The 20573-nt window shown below is 50.4% G+C and overlaps 1 protein-coding gene across 11 annotated transcripts in view; it reads right to left on the bottom strand.

Annotated features, from left to right (window-relative positions):
• Window positions 1–1301: 1301 nt before the first annotated feature.
• Window positions 1302–20573, bottom strand: part of LOC149346120 (uncharacterized) — a 52994-nt gene continuing 33722 nt past the window's right edge. For 3 of the 11 annotated variants that reach the window (XM_089586338.1, XM_089586337.1, XM_089586336.1), the window contains 5 exons: window positions 19140–19257; window positions 18207–18298; window positions 15108–15228; window positions 14236–14373; window positions 1302–1837 (listed from right to left, as the gene is read on the bottom strand). In XM_089586338.1, the coding sequence (XP_089442464.1) occupies window positions 1679–1837; window positions 14236–14373; window positions 15108–15228; window positions 18207–18298; window positions 19140–19142 (513 nt within the window). In that variant the 5' untranslated portion in view covers window positions 19143–19257 and the 3' untranslated portion in view covers window positions 1302–1678. Of the gene's footprint in view, window positions 1838–14235; window positions 14374–15107; window positions 15270–18206; window positions 18304–19139; window positions 19258–20573 lie in introns of those variants that run through there. The other 8 variants (XM_089586340.1, XM_089586341.1, XM_089586339.1 and 5 more) reach the window with 4 other exon arrangements.

Genomic DNA, 20573 nt, shown 5'->3' with positions numbered 1-20573 from the left:
GATCGCATCGAACAGGATGTATTGCCCCGAGTTGCTTTTCGCTGGTTCATTTCCTGCTAGCTATGAACCAAGTGGCCCAGCAATCCACAGTTTTAGTTTGGTTTAGTTTGGTTTATGGGGTTTAACGTCCCAAAGCGACTCAGGCTATGAGAGACGCCGTAGTGAAGGGCTCCGGAAATTTCGACCACCTGGGGTTCTTTAACGTGCACTGACATCGCACAGTACACGGGCCTCTAGAATTTCGCTTCCAAAGAAATTCAACCGCCGTTTTAAATATTACAGTCCCTTTTTGTGGCTCAAGAACAATGGAATCTCTGCATTTGTAACTGAAAGTTTTGCCCCATTTGGTACTCCCACAGGCCAGTTTCTATATTACAGCTCGGCCTCAGCCGCCTTTAATTATATCAAGTACAAATGTTCACACAATATATGCAATATAGAACAGAAAAAGAACTGGAAAATTATGTATTTTCATCGAGCACTCACGGTGCTCAAGCATGTTTACAATTTAAGCACAGTATGCAAAAGGAAGCTTGGAATATTGGCTGAAGCAGCGAAATTTTCAGATGACCAGGTTACATTAATGGGACATTTACCGGATCACAACGGAAAATCTATTGCATGTGCCCATTGTCCAGTGTATAACGTTATTGGTACGTTTTACGGGGGATCATTTTGCACTGCGTGGCACGTAGATGTAGCATTCGCAAGACCTTCATGGATATCTAATAAACGTTTGAATGTCCCAAGCACTCAGTCCATTGTACGTTTACTGGATGTCATAGGTGGTGTACTCGGTTAAGACTCCCATAGAAAACCAATGGGGAAAGCTTTTCACTATAGCAAAAACGTTAATAGAACAAGAAAATCAGTACTGCCGTCGGGTGATCTGCGAATATATATTGATTGTTATAGTGAAATGTTGAGTTATATAAAAAAGTGCGTTCATAAACGGTTTCCCGCACAAAAACGCTTTTGTCCTGAATTGCTGGGCATGTCCATTCGGGAATGAAGCGTTTTTCCGCTGTGTACCGTTTCCATGACAACGATACGACGCCCCAGCTGGCTTTCTTCCGGCCACAATGGGAGGGATTGGTGTTGATGTCTGGATTGGTTGGACAATGGTATATATGAAGTTTCCTACCCGTGCCTTAGCGTCCCCAGCCTTAGGTGCCAGCAACGCATCTCATTAAACACACGTAGTGAAGAACGTTCTTATAGAATAAGCGTTCGGTCGCATAAATGCACAAGATGCACCGAAAGGAGCACAGGTGCGCGATGGTTAGTGAGAATCACTCGGATAATGCAAACTTGAAATGTATTGTGTGACGCCCTTTGAAATGACAAATAAAGCATGTTGTTTTATAAACGTACGCTCGAGACAAATACGACGGATACCGCGACAAGATAAGTACAGTGAAGATTGGCCATTGAAGTCTGGTTCGCAGGTTGTGTCCTTTTAAGTATTAAATAAATTAAGCGTTGTACTTTCGTCCCGGCCATCATCCGACGTCTGAGCACTTTCACCGTTGCGAGCGTCAATGCAGCTATAGCTGCCACTATACACAGAACAGGCTATGAGATATCTAGCGCCTAGCAGCGTCCGGACAGAGATACACAAAAAGCAACCGTGTCCGCCACAGCAGTGCTCAGCCTCCGAAGGCGATCTGGCGGGGCTTCAGGGCGTTCGGTATCGGTCGATGGCCTCGCGCGCCGCCTTCAGCCGGGCGAAGTCGCCTCCGCAGATGGACGGTGCCAGGCTCTTGGAAAGTTTGTACAAGAACCAGCCGAGACTCAGGGTGGGCTTGCTCTTGACGTACTCGTAGGCTCTCGTGATCTGCGAGGAATGAGGACGGCCGCCAGAGCAGGCACGCGCCAGTGTGAGTGTTGCGTACGACGTACGTCACGAGAGATGGCGCTGCAGCTGTGTGTACAGTAAATAATTAATAAATTATTCACTGGCAATAACGTGACCAAGACGAAAACTTACAGATCACTGCGGTTACCCGCATTTGAGCAGTGCTAAAGCAAAACGTCCGCACACTATACCGACCTCCATGGCTGTTAAGGGGGAAGCCTTCAATGCCTCATCGTTGTAAGCAGGGGCTGTCGATAGAAATGTCACGCTTTTGAATTGGTTGAAATGGTCGGGACGTCAGAGTTCGCCAATTTCAAACAGGACCAATTGTACTTTAGCTAGTAACTATGCAACCAATTAAAGGGATCGTATAGTGATGCTCCAAGTGGGACTGAATTTAGTTAGTTGCTTAATTAACCAATTAGCCTAATTAACCTTTCTGGTCAGACCAGATCAATGAATGAAAGCGAGTAGAAAATTATTTCTGTTGGGGAATCGAACCGGGCTCTCCAGAGTGCGAGACTAACCACTCCGCCATACCTGCCCGATGGTTTGGAATGAACAAAGGTGCGTCCAGTGAATACGGTGTCTTCGTTCACTCCCATCTTCCTCCCTTCCCGTTACAGCGAGGTTCAGGTGTCCACCGATGTATGCGACATCACGGTAGATCGTGTGCGAGACAGATACATTTCCTTTCCTCAAAAACCAATTTACCGATGAGCAAGGCGTAGAGCCAACCGAGCGATGGCGTTCTGTGGACTCTCTGGCAGCGTTGCAAGACGCTGTCGAGTTCCACTCTTAAAGGGGAAGCTTAACATCTTAACCATACATCAGTGACACAAGCAGCAGTAGTAGTAGTAGTAGTAAAAGACTTTTAATCGACCATAATTTACAGGCCGAGCATTTCGACCGTCTGGGCGACCAGAAGCCGCTGTTCTTCTTCCCCTTCAGCGCCAAGCCAAGCAGCAGCACTGCGCTTAAAGCCCCACCTCGATGGACACTTCCGAGGCGTACTGGCGGAGCGCCTACGCGCACGGGCGTACGTTGGAGCCTGTCTGCGCATGCGCGAGGCGCGACGCGCGAGCAGGCGCGAGCGGTGCGCAGATATCTGTGCATGTCAGATATCGGCGCCTGCGTACGGGCGCTAGCGCGCGCGTCGGAAGCGGGGTCCGGTTGACAACAATCGGTGGTGGTGGTGGTGAAAAACTTTAATCTAGAGAGCTTGAGGGTTAAAAAAAAAAATAAATAACCCTGCTGCATGGTCGGTATCCTTAGTCCGGGACACCGCATGACGAGGCCCCGTCTCGCGCCCGTTTGACCAGAGCCCTTTGGGACTCCAGTGTGGAGCAGTTGAGGAGGGCAGTCTCCCATGCCTCTCGGGTGGGGGTGGGGGAGGGGGGAAGGTGAGGATTCTGAGTACATGCCCACACCATGTGAAAGATATCGCAGATCTCTCCACAGTGCGGGCAGCGCCCATCTGTGTTCGGATCGAAGTGTTTTGCTATTGCAGGACAGAGAAGGGTTCCTGTCTGCAGGCGCCGCAGAGTTCGCTCCTCCGCCTTACTCAGCCCCTTGGCAGGTGCCGGGTAGAGACGGTGGCTGTCGCAATAATAAATTAGGATTTCGCGGAACCGCAGAAGCGGTTTATGAGCTTCTGAGCCACGAGAGCTAGGATGAGGAGCCCGGTGTGTGAGCGCTCGGGCGGCCGCATCAGCGGCCTCATTGCCTCGTAGACCCTGGTGGCCAGGAGCCCAGATCACTTTTGTGCGAGTTGGATCGGCGAGAGCGCGTCTTAGAATTTGCGAGGCCAGAGGTGATATTTCGCCTGCAAGATAATGTTCACAGGCCCGGCGAGAGTCTGTAATAACCGTTTTCGATTTTGGATCGGCGGCCGCGAGAGCTATTGCGACTTCCTCCGCTCGTGTTGAATTTGGGGCCCGAAAAGATAGCCCATCGACATTCATTCCCCGGTGGACTACGGCAGCCGTGAAGAATCCTGCGGGCGACGGCCCTGTGATGTCCACGTAATAGACGCCCTCTTTATACCCATATTGCCTCTCAAGCGTGCGAACCCGCGCTTGTCGTCTGCCTTCATGTGAAGCCATGTCCATGTTACGCGGGAGCGGAGCGACCAAGAGCATGTGGCGCCACAGCACCGGGATGTTCTCCGTCCCCTCTGGTATGCATGTGTGTTGGATGTGTAAGCGGTTTAGCAGGCGGCGCCCAGGCACCGTCTGCGATAGCCGCGTATATTGGTTCACGAGGTGGGCCTCCCGCAACTCCTGATAGGAGTTTACCACTCCCAACGCCTTCAGTTTGGCGTTGGAGGTAGCCACCGGAAGGTCCAGTGCTCGCTTTGTTGCCTTCCTGATGATGGCGTCAATGCGCTCGTCTTGTTGTTTGGTGGTGCGTAGGTACGGCACGGCGTAGAGGATCCGGCTGGTCACGAAGGCATAGGCGAGCCGTAGCGCGTCCCTGCCCCGCAGACCACCCCGCTTGTTGGAAACACGGCGGATCATGCGCCCTACCTGTTCACCTATGCTCTTGAGTTTCGCTATAGTAGAGTCCGGCCTAAGTTTGTTATTGATGAACAGACCCAGGATCCGGAGCTCCGCCACTTCTCTGATGGGACCGCCTGACAGAGATATGTGTAGAGACGTGTTGTCCTTGTGGTTTGTCCTGACGTGTAGAAGCTCTGATTTGGCGGGAGCACATTGGAGACCACAGTCGGCAGCATATGCTTCGACTATGGTGGCGGCCTGCTGAAGGCGGTCCTCTATCTCCCCAAGGCTCCCCTCGGTGGTCCAGATTGTAATGTCGTCTGCGTAGAGTGCGTGTTTTATGCCATCTACCTGAGCCAGTCGGCCGGGCAGGTGCATCATGGCGATGTTGAAAAGGAGCGGTGATAACACCGCCCCCTGTGGTGTACCTCGTGTACCCATAGAGTACGGGCCGTACTCCTCGTCCTCGATCCGGAGGAGTGCCTGACGCGCAGAGAGGAAGTCTCTGACATAGGCGAAGACCTTCGCCCCGCAGTTAGTGGTGTTCAAGTTAGAGAGTATGGTGGCATGTTTAACATTGTCAAACGCCCCCTTAAGATCGAGGGCGAGAATGGCCTTGTCGTTTTTTTGCATGGCTGTGGGTCGTATTATGTCCCTGTGTAGTTGGAGTAGGACATCCTGTGCAGACATGTGCGGGCGGAACCCGAACATAGTGTCTGCAAAGAGGCCCTTACCCTCCATGTATGGAGAGAGGCGATCCCGAACCATCGTCTCCATGAGCTTTCCCACACACGAGGTTAATGAGATGGGTCTCAAGTTGTCCGTAGTCACGGCTTTACCTGCTTTGGGGATGAACGTTACAAGGGATGTTTTCCATTCGAGTGGGAGCGGACACCCATCCCAGATCTGATTTATGTATTGTAGCAAATGGAGATATGCACAGTCGGAGAGGTTCGCCAACAGTTTCACTGTTATGCGATCCCGACCCGGTGCCCCACCTCGGCGCATTTTAGCCAGGGCCGCCTTAAGGTCATGCAACTCAAAAGGGGCGTCTAAATCCTGATTTGGCTTGCCGGAGTACGTGTACTCGGGCCCAACCGGGTCGTTTGTGCGGCAGAGATACCTGTCGCACAAAGTGTCCGCAAGTTGCGCCGTCGTACCTTGGTACCCGTGCAGAGCCCGCCGGAGCTGTTTTTGCGTCTCCCCTTTCGTTTGAGAAGGGTCGATGAGGCTGCGCAAGAGACGCCAAGTCCCCTTCGAGCTCATCTGACGCGCTGCCGAGTTGCAGCGTTCTATCCAATTGGTGTCTGTGAGCTGGGCGGCATATGCCGCAGCCTGCTCCGTAAGTTGTGCAATACGAGCTCTAAGCTTGCGATTCGTCTTGTGTTTCTTCCATCGTTTTGTTAAGCTCCGGCGCGCCTCCCACAGATGCAGGAGGTGGTTGTCCACTGCGGGGATCTCGTCGGTGGTGTGAAGTGTTTGCGTGTGTTGTTTCTGTATGTTGGTGACCTGTGTTGCCCACTCCGCATAGCCGTCAGAGAATAGTACCGGAGGGACGTCCTGAATTCGAAATTGGTGCCAATTGGTTATTTTCGCCTGGCCCCATTTTTTACGGGCTGCCTTCGCCAAAAGCGTGATGCGGAGAAGGCAGTGGTCGCTGCCCAGGGTATCCCCCAGGTTCTCCCATGTGGCGTTTGTAGTGTTCCTAACCAGAGATAAGTCAGGACACGTGTCACGGGTGACCGAGTTGCCCACACGTGTGGGGCAAGACGGATCCGTAAGCAACGTAAGACGAAGGGTGGAGATGAGCTCCGCCAGCTTGCGTCCCCTGGATTTCTCGAAGTGATAGCCCCAATGTAGACAGGGTGCGTTGAAATCCCCAATGATCACCAGGGGTTCATTGTCAGCCGACTTGAGAGCACGATAGAAAATTTCGCTGAAAGTAACACGCGGCTTATGCGGGGGGCAATACACATTAAGCACATGTATTGACGGGTCGCGGCGCTTGAGAGGCAGAACCCTCACCATGGTGTATTCTTGCTCAGTCTCCAGATCAAGATCGACCTGAATCGCGGTGTATGCTTTATGCACCAGGATGCAGGTCGAGGGGCCCCCCTGAAACGAGCTATACCCAGAGAATTTAGCATCATTGCCGGGCTCTTGCAAAGCAAGAAGCGCCGGCATGTCACCAAGGGACTGCAGGTAGAGCTGGAGATGTGACCGTTTTTTGCAGGCTCTGAAACCCCTGCAGTTCCATTGAATGATTTCGAATTGGTCTAATTTTTTAGCTTTCTGAGAAGGTTTGCCAGCCATATTGATGTTTTTATTTTACAGTGCTGGGTAGCCACTCGGTTCGGAGGCCGGCGCAGCCCCAGGTAGGGGTTGCATCAACGCCGCGGCTATCGGCCCGGAACCGCTTTCTTCCGCTGCCTGTCGAGGAGCTATTTTACGTTTTAGCTGCGGGGAGTCGCAGGAGAGATAATTTTTTATTTGGGAGCTGACCCAGGGCTGCACCGCCTTAAGGACAGAGTCAGTCACCTGGGCCGCAATGTCGGGAAGCATTGTAGCAAATGCGGAACTGAACATGTCCTGAAAGGACTCGCGGACCGCAATCATAATTTGGTTCGGGAGCGCTGCCACCCGCTCCTCCAACTGCTCGGCTTTACGCTCCAGGGCCTCGAAACGGCCGGCGTCCGCGGGGGCCGAATCGACCACCGTGTCCGCGGTTTGCCGCGAGACGCTAGTTAGGCAAGATGATACTGAGGATCCGTCATCACTATCCTCGGGCTCAGCGTTCTGCATGGGCTCGGACTGCCCGGCCTGCTTAGCTTCTAATTCTTGAATTTTACGGGCGAGAATTTGATTTTGGCGCCTGAGCTCCTCTACCTGCCGCTGTAGGGCGGATTCAGTGGGGGAGGGAGGGGGGGTGGGCCCAGAGACTAACCCACTCCAACTGCTCACCTGATTTTGGCGCGGTACCAGAGGTGGGAAATCCTCGGCTTTCAGGACCGGTGGCCTCGTCGGGTTCCCGGACTTCACAAATTTTGGCGGCCCGGACTGGGCCTTCTTGGGTTCGGGCTTGGGCCCCGGGGCCTGCTTGGGTCCGGCCGTGGGCGTCTGGGCCTTTTTGGGTCCCGGCGTCTGCTTCTGCTTTGGGGTGTGTGGGCGTCCCGGCTTGACGACCTTGCGGTACTTGCCCGCGCAGCCAGGCGCTCCGGTGGGATGGCTGCCTCCGCAGATGAGGCAGCACGGGGAGCATTGATGTTCAGCTGGGCCACCGTCAGGAGCAGCAGCAACCTGAGCCCCGCAGCGTTCACAGCGTCCAGGCTGCGGCCGCGGGCAGGCGTCGGCCCGATGCCCCACCGTGCCACAGCGAGGGCAGGCAGGGATCGTTTTCTTATAGAAGCGGACGGGGAGACGCTCGCAACTATAAAGCACGGTCCGCGGCACCCTTGTCCCCACAAAGGTGACCACAGCAACCTGCGTTTTGCCCAGTTTGCGCACGGATAGTACGTTGGGGTCCTCACTGAGTTTTTTCTTGACAGTCTCAGATGTCTCGTCCGGGGAGACGGTGATGACGCCCTTGCAGAATTCGCCGGAGAGCTTAGGGTGGCCCCGGAATAGCAGCGTGCGGCCTCCGACCGGCAGCATGACGTCCCGGAGCAGCTTCTCCGCAGCTTCCACTGATTTCAGTGTGCACACGAGCACATTTTGCTCCCACACGGGCCACACTGCAAGCCCCACACTTGCGGCGTCCCCGAGGATGCTGCGAACGGCAGCGCCGGCTTGTCCGGGACCTAAGGTGGCCTTCAGGTCGATGGTTTCTCGTGGCTTAAGCACCACAATGATTTCGTCTTTCCCGATGCGGGGCGTGTGTTGCGGCCGCCACCGGGGCTGTTTTGCTTGTTGCACAGCTGCATGTTGAGCGTTCTCGCCCTGCACATGTGCAGAGCGTCCCGCCACCCGTTGCTGGCCGGCGTCCGTGTTGGCGTCCCTGGAGGCCTTAGTCTTCCTGCGTCCGCGCCATACGCGGACCATGTCTTGGAGGTATTCCTCCTCGCTGGGAAGAGGCTCTTCATGTTGAACGGTTTCCATGTTAACGATCCCTATGGAGGTGGGATCGTATCCGGTGACTTGGCCTTGGACCGCCATTGCCGAGGAATCCCAGAGGAAACCCCGAACGCTGCCGGCGCAGGCCTTGCCACCGTCAGGCTTAGCGCCGCAGAGATGGGGCGAGGTCTTCAAAGCACTGAAAATGGAACAAAATTCAGCGCACCTTGGCAAATGTGGTGTCCACGGATGCCGCTTAGGTTGCCGGAGACGATGGTGCCAAGCTTTCTACGGGAAAGAGTTGAGGACCGCAAATAACAGCGATCATTGGTAGAGCCGACGTGGCGTGCGACCGCTCGCGCTGCCTGCCACCGGCGTTCCCCCACAACAATCGGAGGACCGCGGGACTCTCGAGGACTCTTTTCTTCATAGCTTCGTGTTCCCCGAACTCTTCTTCGCGGTTTAATTTGTCCTTTCAGCGCCCCCCAACCATGTTTGGTTCACGGCTTGACATTCTTTCAGTCGGCTCGGGAGGGGGAGCGAGCCAGCCCCAGGAGCATGGAGGTGAATGCCACTTTTCGACGCCCGTCGCGGTGCGTGATGGGCGCGCAGGCGCTTCGCGTGTACGCCCCGGAGGTGTCCATCGAGGTGGGGCTTAAGGCTTCCGCCTCGCCGCACTTTAGGTCAACAAAGTGCCCCCCTAAATTTTTTCTAACGTCCGTGTACTATATCGGCGTCCATGGCTATTTTGTCGTCTCAGTGCATTTTTTCGCGCTTTTACGCGTTTAATTAATTAATCAATTACGCCTCATCAACCAAATTTTTCCGACGGCAATATTTTATCACGGACTGTCTGTCACAATCACACTTTCACACATTTATCTTCAGAGAACGACGGAAATCGCAGGGACAAAACTTGCGGACACGTTTTGCGGACACTATTAGTGACGCGACATAGCCGTAATAATGCTTTCGAATTGATATGGAGAGGCAGCAGCCGGTAAGCGTCCTATCCCACGCTGTCTGCAGCCAATCATCCGGCAGTACGCTGCTAACTCACAGTGAGCTGGCTGATGGCATATACCAAAGCAATTTGCGCGATACAGTGGACAACAAAGGTGGGTCGTATTTTTTTTTTGTTTCCGGGTGGTTGTCTCCGGTGTTCGCAATTCTCCACCGGTTTTTTTTTTAGAAAGGGGACACTCCGTGTACCTGTCGATGGAACTGTACGAACAGGCCTGGGGTGCGGCCTGATCTCGGTGACCACAACCGACAACGCACTTCCTCACCAGAGCAGGATTTGGCCACCCTGATGTAGTACTTGGCCACAACCTTCTATGAAAAACCCAATTAACCTTCCGCCCTCAGTCCCCAGTGGCTGCGGAGCAGCTGACCGGGGCGGCGGTCAGACCTGTGACGCAGCGGAGGGTGCTAAGAATCGTTGGCACCGGACAGGCCCCCATTAATGCGAAGGCAAGATAACCGCTGGTCCTTAAGGGTGATGGAGTGGATTCCAGGAGAAGGCAAGCGTAGCGGGGGGCGGCAGAGAGTTAGGTGGGCGGATGAGATTAAGAAGTTTGCGGGGATACGGTGGCCGCAGCTGGCAAAGGACAGGGCTAATTGGAGAGACACGGGAGAGGCCCTTGCCCTGCAGTGGGCGTAGTCAGGCTGATGATGATGGTTGTCTACTGTTTCTCGTTGTTTGTTTTAAGATTAAATGGCATTTGTCAAGTGATAACTCCTACCCATGCGCCATAAAAAGTTTTACACCTTTGACGAAAAATCGTTGCAGAAAAGCCGGCGTTATATCGAATAGCGATTATATCGCAGTTTTTGCCAGGCTCATGTGATCTCGAATCGTCTGTTGCATCACAGCTATACATTTTGCCGTTGAAACGGAAACCGAAATGGCACGAGAAAAATATTCAGTTATGAACTAATCAGCTGGCGGAGGTGAATTTCCGCGTCGTGACTTATGCGCGCTGTTGTCTTGAGCACCATTTAATAGTGATGAATGGCTCTCGCAGTGTGGCAGTGTGGTCGAGTACGTGGACACCTTTAAATCATTGGGTGTAACATTCAGCAGTACGATGACATGGGATGCACATGCATCAACACTTTCTAGAATCGTCGGAATTACGTTGCGTAACAGGCATACTTTCCCTATCAAAGCTAAAATTACTTTGTATTATGCCTTTTTCTATTCCCACCTAAGCTGTTGTTTTCTTGTCTGGGGCACCATAATGGTATCTAACGTCCTAAAACTGCAAACACTGCAAAAGAAAATGCTTCGTGCAATTATCAACGGGCCAACGGGTAACAATATGATTCGCATACTAGACACATTCACCTACATTATAATATTATACCTGTCAGCAAATTATTTGACTACAGATTTGCACGTTTTTACAAAACAGTGATAAAAAAGGGTGATTCATTTATTTATCAGATTGTACAAATGACATATCGCCACTCATCGTACGACATCAGATTGCAGTGTAGGTTTGCACTACCAAAATGCAGAACTAACTGGATTTTGTATGTTAAGGTATGTTGTGCAAATTTCCTCAATGCCTCATTCAGTGTCCAAGTTAATATTATGTCTGTCTGCTATTCGGAAAAGCTTTATTCAGCAATCTGTGCTACAGTGATGCGATGTGTCTGCGCGTACTATGCCACTCTGTGTAATAACCTCAGTGTATTTTACCACAATTACTGCTGCCAGTTGCTAGATATCTGTTTCCGCAAACCTTGTTCTTCATAAGCGCACTTGTATCCACTTTTTCGCACTGTTTTCTTTTTTGCCTCGTGCCAACCGCTGACTTGTAAGGATGGTGAGGCCCGTCAAGCGGTGTATCATTCACTGCTTTTTCCTCGCCATCCCCAGTCTGCATGTGCAAACTGAAATAAAGATTGAAATACTCCGACCTTGCAAACAGCCGACTGCACTTGCTATAGCCTCTGCGCGCCTTTTGAACACAGACAGGTGACTAGTGTCCGAATGCCCACTGCAACCGAGCAACCAAACGGGACGCACGGCAGAAGATACAGGACGAGGTCTTCATGCGTTCCTGCACTGTAAACAGAAAGGAGTAAAAAGGGTGTAAAGTTGTCCTCTGGCGCGCACTCTTCTATAAAAGGGTGTGCTCTAGAGGACAGCTTATACTCCCTTTGACTCCCTTGTAGGCGAATTCGTGTTTAGTGTGTATTTGTTTGCGCCGTTACAGTACGCTAGCCTGTTTTTATGCGAAGCATACTAAAATAGCCCAACCCAGCTCCTCGAGCGCGGCGGTGTCGTTACCATTGACCTTTCGTGACCTCCATGTCATACCACGTGATGCGTGACGTCACAGCAGATGCAAAAACGGGGGCCCAACTCGCGCCGTCGCGCGAGGCGTCGTGACCAACATAGAGTTTCTTACTATTACCTAGAGGGAAAGCTGGCGGCTCGTCTATGGGAGTTTGCATGGCGACCCCTCGAGACCACTTCAGCCACCATGGGCGCTCAAAGCATCATGGGGCGGTGAGCTACTTGTTGCGGAACTGCAACTTTTGGCCAAAAAATAATAAAAAATAAAGCTGTTTGATAACTAAAAACGTCCTAACATTCAATATCTTATCTAATGATTGCAACAAACGAGCAGAAGAGCATTTAAGTGCAAAGTTTGCCCAAAATAAGAGACGACTAGCTCTCCTATTGGCCGAGTATTGAACACTATAAAAACTAATATTTTGTAATTAACAGGCGCATTTTTAAAGTAAATATGTTTTCAAAAAAAATTTTGTTGCTTAAACACTATAAAATGGTTTTTAATGGCATTTCGGAAAAGTGAAACCTTTTATTGGCGTCGTGTGCTATTGCGGTTTCTCTACTATGGTTTTTGCACACTGCGTTCGCGCGAAAGTCGTCTGCGCACACACGAACAGCGTTTTTGGAATGAAACATCTTAGTAATGACACTCCGTGTTCCTGAAAAACTACGACCGTCTCGCAACAAGTAGCTCACCGCCCCATGATGCTTTGAGCGTCCATGGTGGCTGAAGTGCAGCGCCGCCAGCTTTCCCTCTAGGTAATAGTAAGAAACTCTATGGTGACCAAGGATGACCACGTGGTGCGTGACGTAACGACATAGAAGAAACGGGGCCCCAGCCAATACCTCCTAGAAATTGCCCCAGCTCGCGCCGTCGCGCGAGGCGTCGCGACCAATGTGTTTCCTGCTTCTGCCGCTAGGTGCGCTGTAGTGAACACGTGATGCTGGAGCGGCGGTATACAAGGGGGTGCGCCTGCCTCTGCTAGGCGTACAAGGGGATAGAGATGCCTCCTGGAGACAGGGCTGCTCGTTGGAATGAGAAGCAAAAGTTGCGGCGTGCTACAGAGACTGATGAAGAGCGTGAAGAACGTCTAGCCAAGCGGCGTGCTCGATATGCAACTCGGCGACAATATGCTTCGCATCTGACTAGGCTTAACCTAAGCTAAGCCTCAGCCATTTTTTCTTTTTGAGGGCAACATATTTCAGTGCATCCGCGTGCTTCCCCATCTGAGAGCCAATGGAGTGTGTTCTGGCGCAAAGGGGACAACGGACAAGACGTCCCGTCAGCTGGTTTTTTGTTTTATTTCCTGATTTGTTTGTAATTGAATTCCAACATTGATGCAAATAACTTTTAGTTAGAGGATACTAACGCTGCAAATAAAGAGATGAAAAATTCACGGGGATACCTAAATTCATTATGCCTCGACAATGCGATAGAATTATGAGCCGTTGAATCTTTTACCGGGCGTGACGTCACTTCTTGTCTGTTGACATCACTTCCCCCAGCCAATGGGAATGCTCTGGTCTTATGACATCACTTCCCTCCAGCCAATGGGAATGCTCCGGTCTAATGACATCACTTCCCTCCAGCCAATGGAAATGCTCTGGTCTGATGACATCACTTCCCTCCAGCCAATGGGAATGCTCTGGTCTGGTGACATCACTTCCCTCCAGCCAATGGGAATGCTCCGGTCTGATGACATCACTTCCCTCCAGCCAATGGGAATGCTCTGGTCTGATGACATCACTTCCCTCCAGCCAAAGGGCGAGTTTTATGACCGACGACGCATTTTGGCGCAATGAGAGTTAAAATGCTATCGCATTAAAGTATTTCACGCGTATTTGCGTTTCGGCCAATAAAGCAGAGAGTGCGCGTCTGGTCAAGAGTGTTGCCGAGCAGCACGAGGCAAGAGCATTTCAACACGTGGCGACACTTTCTCGGGCCGGTCGTGTTTGCGAAGAGACCGGTTCATTCCACTGCGCCAGACGAGAGGGTTTTGAAGTGAAGTGAAGTTTATTTTTGACATCGATTTGTCAGAGGCGACGGGACAAAAGGCAATTCATTTTTTGCCTGACGTGGCCCCGTCACCCGTTACATTGCTCAGGGGGGTGGCAAATTACACAGCAAAGTGCACAAAGCAAAACAAGAAAAGTAACAACATCGCATACGTACTACATGAATTATATGTAACGATCAATGAGTTACACATAATTAACACAGATGCAATGGAAAATGAAGGAAACATCAACGCATAGCTAAAATGTCTATAGGACAAAACAAAAAAAATTGAAATAGCAAACAATGAGATACACAGAATTAACATACAGGCAAGAGGAGAAATAGCACGCAAACCAAAAACAATGAAAACCGCCTCGCATACCTCCTACGTCTTTAGGACAACAAAACCAAAAATAGCGAACCTGGACATACACCCAGCGAGTAAAAGAAAATACGCATAATAAGAAAAAAAAAACTGAGCTGAGCAGAAAAAAGAAGCTGTGCAGAGAATACGCACCTTTTCATTCACGGTGTCCTTTGTCTCAAAGGCGTATGCAACCTTTATTGTAGAGTGGGAGTAGGTGCCACACGCGCATGCCCTGTGGAAGGTGACGCGTCCTGTGTTGCCGGCGAGGTATATGACACGACGGCAAGCCTGAAATAAAAAAAAAGTGAAAAAAAGCGAGTCTGAGTGTTTAATATAAAAATCATAGAACGTGCAGTGTTTTATGCTTTTATTGGCATTGCTTTTATATTCAGTGTGAAGCTATGTGAACCAGTAGCGCTCACACTCGCTAATTGGATTGATTATTTAAAAATTATTCATCATCTACCCACTTACGTCAACTGCAGGACAGATTCCTCTCCCATCGACGTCTAGCCTCTGTCCTTTACCAGCGGCCACCTAACCTTCTAATTTCATCCACTCAGCTCACTTTCTCTCGCCCTCTTTCAACCATCCTCTGTGATGGCAGAGGTTACTGCCGTTCGTGAAGGCTTAGAGGCACATGAACTGCTTCTGAGCACAAAACTTCACTGCCACCTGAAAGTGAAAACTGATGCTAAAGAGGTCACACGCGATTTTCATCGGGTGGACCACTGTACTGGTGTGCCTACTTCGAACACCGAGACTTGCACCGAGCACCGAGAGCGTTGCACACGCCAAAGACTGACAGCCATGACTCTAGGCGCGGTTTTGCGACATTCGCAATCTCTGACCGTAATCGCAGCATTACTGCGCCAGGATAGGTATGAGGGCTGCCAGCGATCGATGAACGTGAGGTCGAGAATTACAAATTCCGCATACATGGGCGTTACCTCCTTAAACCTATTGCGTCATACCTTTAGGGCGGAGCTTAAGAGTCCCCTGTACTTTTTTTTCCTCCTTACCTCTTCGAACAACTCTTGCACCGCATTGTCGGAACTGACTCCTATCGCCGACTGGCCGTATGTCAATTGGGCATTGGGGAATTTGTAGGCCACCATGGTTAACGTCAGGACCAGCACCGACCTATTATTGGGGAGAGTCATGATGAGATCCAGCATCTGAGTCTGCGAACGAAGAAAAAATGGTAGGGTTTTGACGTAGAGAAACCAAGTGGACACGCGGAAGCATTTGTTTAGCAGCCTGATTGGCTCATGGTTTTGCTTTGCTGGGTTTTCGGCACGTCTGCCGGCAATGTCAGTTAAGCTGATCTGCTCTATTCACGCGGAAGATGGAAGTTGATGAAGACACGATGTGCGATGCACAGCGTGAGAGTGTGTTGCAGTTTAAAACGAGGCGTGATTGGCTGCGGCGACAGCACAGTGCTCTTGTGCAGTGGCCAGCGGTTGTCAAGATTCATGGTCGGGGTTGGAGAGCGCATGAGTGCTTTTTACACTAAATAGCAGTGTCACTCGTTCCACACTGCACAAAATAAATCTCCACGGTGAGACCAGAGCATGAGAAGCACGCAAAAAGGAAGCGTTCCTCTCTCGAGAAAAAAAAAATAAAGGCAAAACGCTGAGGCATCGTATGAGTATCGAGCGTTAACGACATCAAATGAATATTGCGTCATTAGCCATCTTCGTTATATCCGGTATAAATTTTTCGTTATATCGGGATACGTACTTCTTTGGTGCCTGCGTATACAGCGCCAGAAGACAAATCGTTCTACACCACTTCGAATGTCTTACGTCAATTAGTTTGGACGAAATGGACGTTTGAAGTTTCAAGAAATCACGGTTCGGAGAGATAAAAGTCGTCGGTGCGAATCCCTGTGATAGTCCACGCTTCAATTAGATTAGTAATCGTATGCTCCGTGGCGCGCTGAATCGTTTGATACCACTCCGAACACTCTACGCCAATTAGGTGGTCTACAATCAGCGTACCAGTGGCACCACCCACTAATACCACTTGAATGACCTTGTGTTTCATACTAACGCGACCTTGAGTAATGCGAGTATTAGAGGTAACGGTCTAAAAAAACTGCTCTCATTTCAAATTTACTGTGTTCTTAACAAGCACCCTAAAAAGACCGACAACTAACCAAGACGAGCTACGTGACTGAAAGTGAAAAGAGCTTGCTTTTATGCAGGTAGAATCGAGGGTGGTATTACCGCTATTAAACGGGCAAATCTAATTTTCATTCGGCGCTGAAAGTTGCTGTAAACGAGATGACGTTCTGGGGGCAGTCTTTATGTGTGCATCCTACGTTGTGACCGCTTGTCGGCGCGTATTACGTCCACTGTGTCTTGCTGCGGTTATATGTGTCAGTGTGTTTATTTAAATAAGTTTGTTGCATTAAAAAAGAGTTAACAGTCACTTCAGAACTTCTCTGATGTAAAGAACGTTCGTGTTTAAATGATGTGTTCCCTTCGTGGCGCGGGCAGGCGCGGTTCTGTTAGCATAGCAGCGCGCATAGGCACTTAACTACACGCACGAATGAGCGCATAAGCGTGATATACGAGTGCATAAGAAATTCCACATTTGAAACAATGTGCCAAGACTGCAGCCGCACAGGTAGAGATGCAATTGTTTTCGATTCCTGAATTTTGCCAAAGTCCAATCGCTATGGACCTCACTCATTATTCCGAGTGACAGCTGAAACGCGTAAAATGAGCTCGATACCCAGACGCCCTCATGGCCTCAAGCTGTTGAAAAATATTCGCCGATCGCCTCCTCTCCCCTACAAGTACAGAGCGAGAGAGGGGTAGGGTTGACAGGTGGCAGGTGGAGAGAGAAAAATTCTCCCTAAGCTTCACACAAACGCCGCCGGACAGTTTCCGCTTCATGGCCTACCTAATGTTAGAGACAGTGAGGTTGTCTACGAGACTCTATTGCCTTGAGGAGCCTGTCTTATTTGGTACAAAAAATGCATGACATCAATGATCGCCTAAGAGGAGAACACGCCGTTACAATCGGCGCAGCATCAGGCAGCACGCTGTATAAACACGTGTCGTACTGTGATTGCTCTACACGCCTTGGGAACTGTAAGATTGTGCAGAGATACAATCACCAGAACATGCGCGAGCCACATGAAGTTGCGTCATAGACAGCAAAGGCTCGAAATGTGTAAGCATCCCATCAATGGCTTTGGGGAGAAAAGGATTTGACAGCCTTGCAGAATACTCAAGGCAAAAGTAGCACAAGGACGCTTCCTTGCTTTTCTTTGTTTTTTGAATGATTCTTGCTGTATTTATTGCGAACACTGCACTCAGTCTGCAGTTGTTAGCTCTTGTGTCTGCTGTGCTGTAATCTGTGTCCCGTTTTTCACGCGCTGTTTTCTCTTGGCTGGTCGGTGGGTCGGCCTGGCTGGGTGACCAAAGCAATCTGACGCGGTTGTTTACTTTTTTTTTTTCCCGCTCGCTCTCTCGCCACGCCCATACTTCACCTCACAAGCTGTTTGCAGCGCTGTGAAAGGTAGAGCTTTCTCGTCCAATTAGGTCCAAGGAAGACAACAAATAGTCCCTCAGATATTTGCGCAGTGTTCTATTTTTCATGAAATTATTGCAGTTGTTGAAAAGATAGTTCGGGATGGCGTTTCGAGTCTCCTGCGCGCAGTAGCTGGAGACTGGAGCTCTTTTCATCCCAGAGATGGCGCCACCTGTCGCGGGCTAAGAAAGCGGAGGTACGGGGGTCTCAGCGTACTGTCTTCTGATTGGCTGAGATCGCAGCAGCCTTCACAACGCTGCAAACATGGAGGCTGCAAACAACTTGCGAGATGGAGTGTATACAATACATTAGAGTGTGGAAAGGGACACACGCCGCGGTCTTCTGCCGAGCCGAGCCGTCTTCTTGGCTGCTGTTTTTGGCAAGCCAATGACAGCCCCTTACTGCTGACGTCACGAGCGCCGCATGACGTGTGCGAGGCTTCGCTCGAAAGCCCGGCACTGCAGGAAGCCACGAGGTGCGAAGGCGGGACTTTTTAAATGTACTTCAGTAGAATTAGTTCTTGGGCTAGTTTTACGCGATTCCCGGAATGAATTGGTGAAAGGCGGTTTCATCACCTCAGAAGTGAAGCTGCAAGACTGACGGAAGTTTGGTCAGCGCTGTGTTCATCCTCCTTCTCTTCTTGCTTCGTTTCTTTGGTCGTGTACCGCTGCGCTGGAAAACTATGAGTTTCAATCAAGAATTTTTAGAACTATATTCAATTATCGACTCTGTTCTGGGGAATTTTACGCAGCTTGCAGGCACAGTGGCATTTTCTCTGCATAATGAAAGCATTTGATAGACACTTTCTCTATCCTTTTAAGTGTAGCCACTCCGTGGGACATCTGACCGAATGTGTCCCAGCGCCCATTTACCACACACATGAAAAAGTCGGTGCCGCTTAGGCTAGAGAAAGTTCACTACGTACAGCCCCCGTCAAAAGTATACAGCCCAAGGGGTTTGCTTCTAAACTGTTCTGCACGGCTCCGTAGCATATGTAGCAGTCCAAAGTGTTAAATTCTCGGCCACTGGCCGCGGCGATCGTTGGCGGTGAAGGCCTCCAAGGCACTGCTCCGCTTCTTGCGAACTTCTGGCCAAGCAGGCCAGATTGGCTGTGACTTCAACGAACACTGACTTTTCAGGGTGACTTCAATTTTCTGCTACTCTCTTCTCTTTTTCATTTTTTTATCCCCTCACTCCTTTCCCCCTCGTGTAGGGTAGCAAACCGATTATTCTTCCGGTTAACCTCCCTGCCTTTCCTCTTCTACATCCTACTCCTAGTATTCGGAGGATTGAGGACGCGATACCATTCCGCTTTCGAGAAATTACGGTCGCTGAGGATGAATAACGAGGCATACAGCAGGTCTCATAATAAAACCGCTTGGGCCGTATACTCTTGACGGGGTGTGCTTGTTTGCTGTAAAGCTTTCGAGGCTTTAGCTGTCCTTACCGAGAGGCTGGCTAGCGACTCTGCCACGCACTGGGGCGTTGCCAGACGCAAGCGCGCTTACCATGGTCGGCTGGAGCTTGTCATCGATGTAACAAGTAGTGTTCCAGGAGAACACGCACTCCACGAAAGTCGGCACACGTGGCACATAGGGCGTCAGCAAACCGAGCACGTTCACGAACCTGCAGCGATTTAATTGGCTATAATCCATATCACAAGATGCTACCACTGCAGAGTCCAGTATATGAACGCGAGGCGATGGCTTCGGCGAGCTTTCTGATCTCACGCTCTCGCAAGTTCACATTCGTGTGAAAACTGCCCACAGGTGTGGTAGCTTCCTTTGACATGCGGGCGGATGAGCGAAATTCGTTGTCATAGAAACGTTCGAGTAGCGTCCAATAAGTCTTTTCTAGAGAGACATGCGGACTAGTTTCCAAATGGGACAAGTAGTTCGACAAAACGCCGGCTCACTGCTCACACACACAAAAAAGGAATCCTAATAAAGCCCACCTCACATGAAACATATTGCAACTTTTTTTATGTATTTTTATGTATTTTTCAATACCATCTGCGCATCACGTCATATGATGTACTGCAGCCTGCTCCTACAGCAGCGGTTTTTGCCTGGAGCCGAGGGTTGAAAGCTTGATGATATGCAGACGATACTTGCTGCTGCTACCACGAGCAGCACGTAAAAAAGAGGAACGGCATTGCATATCCTTGTCCAATGTAAGGCCCTCTAGACACCACTGCTCGAGGAGAGCGCAGTGATCCCATATGCTCAGTGCCTTAAAGACGACCAGGGGGTTGGCGATTCTAAAAAAAAGAGAATAATTACAGGTTTCCACTTCTCTGCTTAGGAGCGGAAATGCGAGATCCTTTCCCTGTCCTCTTTTTCTCCCTCCATTCTTCGGTCAGATTTTTTTCCTTTAAAGATTTTCTATCACTTTTTGTTTTTTTTATTTTTGTTTTTCACGCTGGAGCAATGCGAAACCAAAACGTCCACACTATATCGACGTCCGTGGCAATTTTAATGTCTAAGCGCATTTTTTCGCATTTTTCGCGTTCAACTAATTAACTAATTGCACCTCATGAACCAAATTTTTCCACGGCTACATTTTATCCCACGCTATCTGTCAAAATAACACTTCCGCACAATTATCTTCAGAGAACGGCGCAATCATGCGGACAAATCTGCGGACACCTTTGTTGCGAAAGCAACACTACGCTAGTCGCCGAGCCACTTCGCGGAGCCGAGGCAAGACCATTCTGCGCATGCGCGAGAAGCAGTGACGTCACACGGCGCACTGCACTGCGCGCCGCCGCCGTCGCTGCGCGGGTGAGTCAGAGGTGCCCCAGTTGCGCATGCGCAGTAGCGGCGCATAGCTAGCGTGCCGGGGCCGCCGCCGCGCGCTCTCCATCGCCTCTCTCTCTCTCTCCTCATTACTTTCTCGATCCTCCAGATTAACCAGAGCTAAACCACTGCCAATTTTTTGCT

This window comes from Amblyomma mixtum, chromosome 4 (assembly GCF_055824585.1).
Source record: "Amblyomma mixtum isolate Tamu chromosome 4, ASM5582458v1, whole genome shotgun sequence".
NCBI classification, from domain to species: Eukaryota; Metazoa; Arthropoda; class Arachnida; order Ixodida; family Ixodidae; genus Amblyomma; species Amblyomma mixtum.
This window is presented reverse-complemented; position numbering and strand designations above follow the sequence as displayed.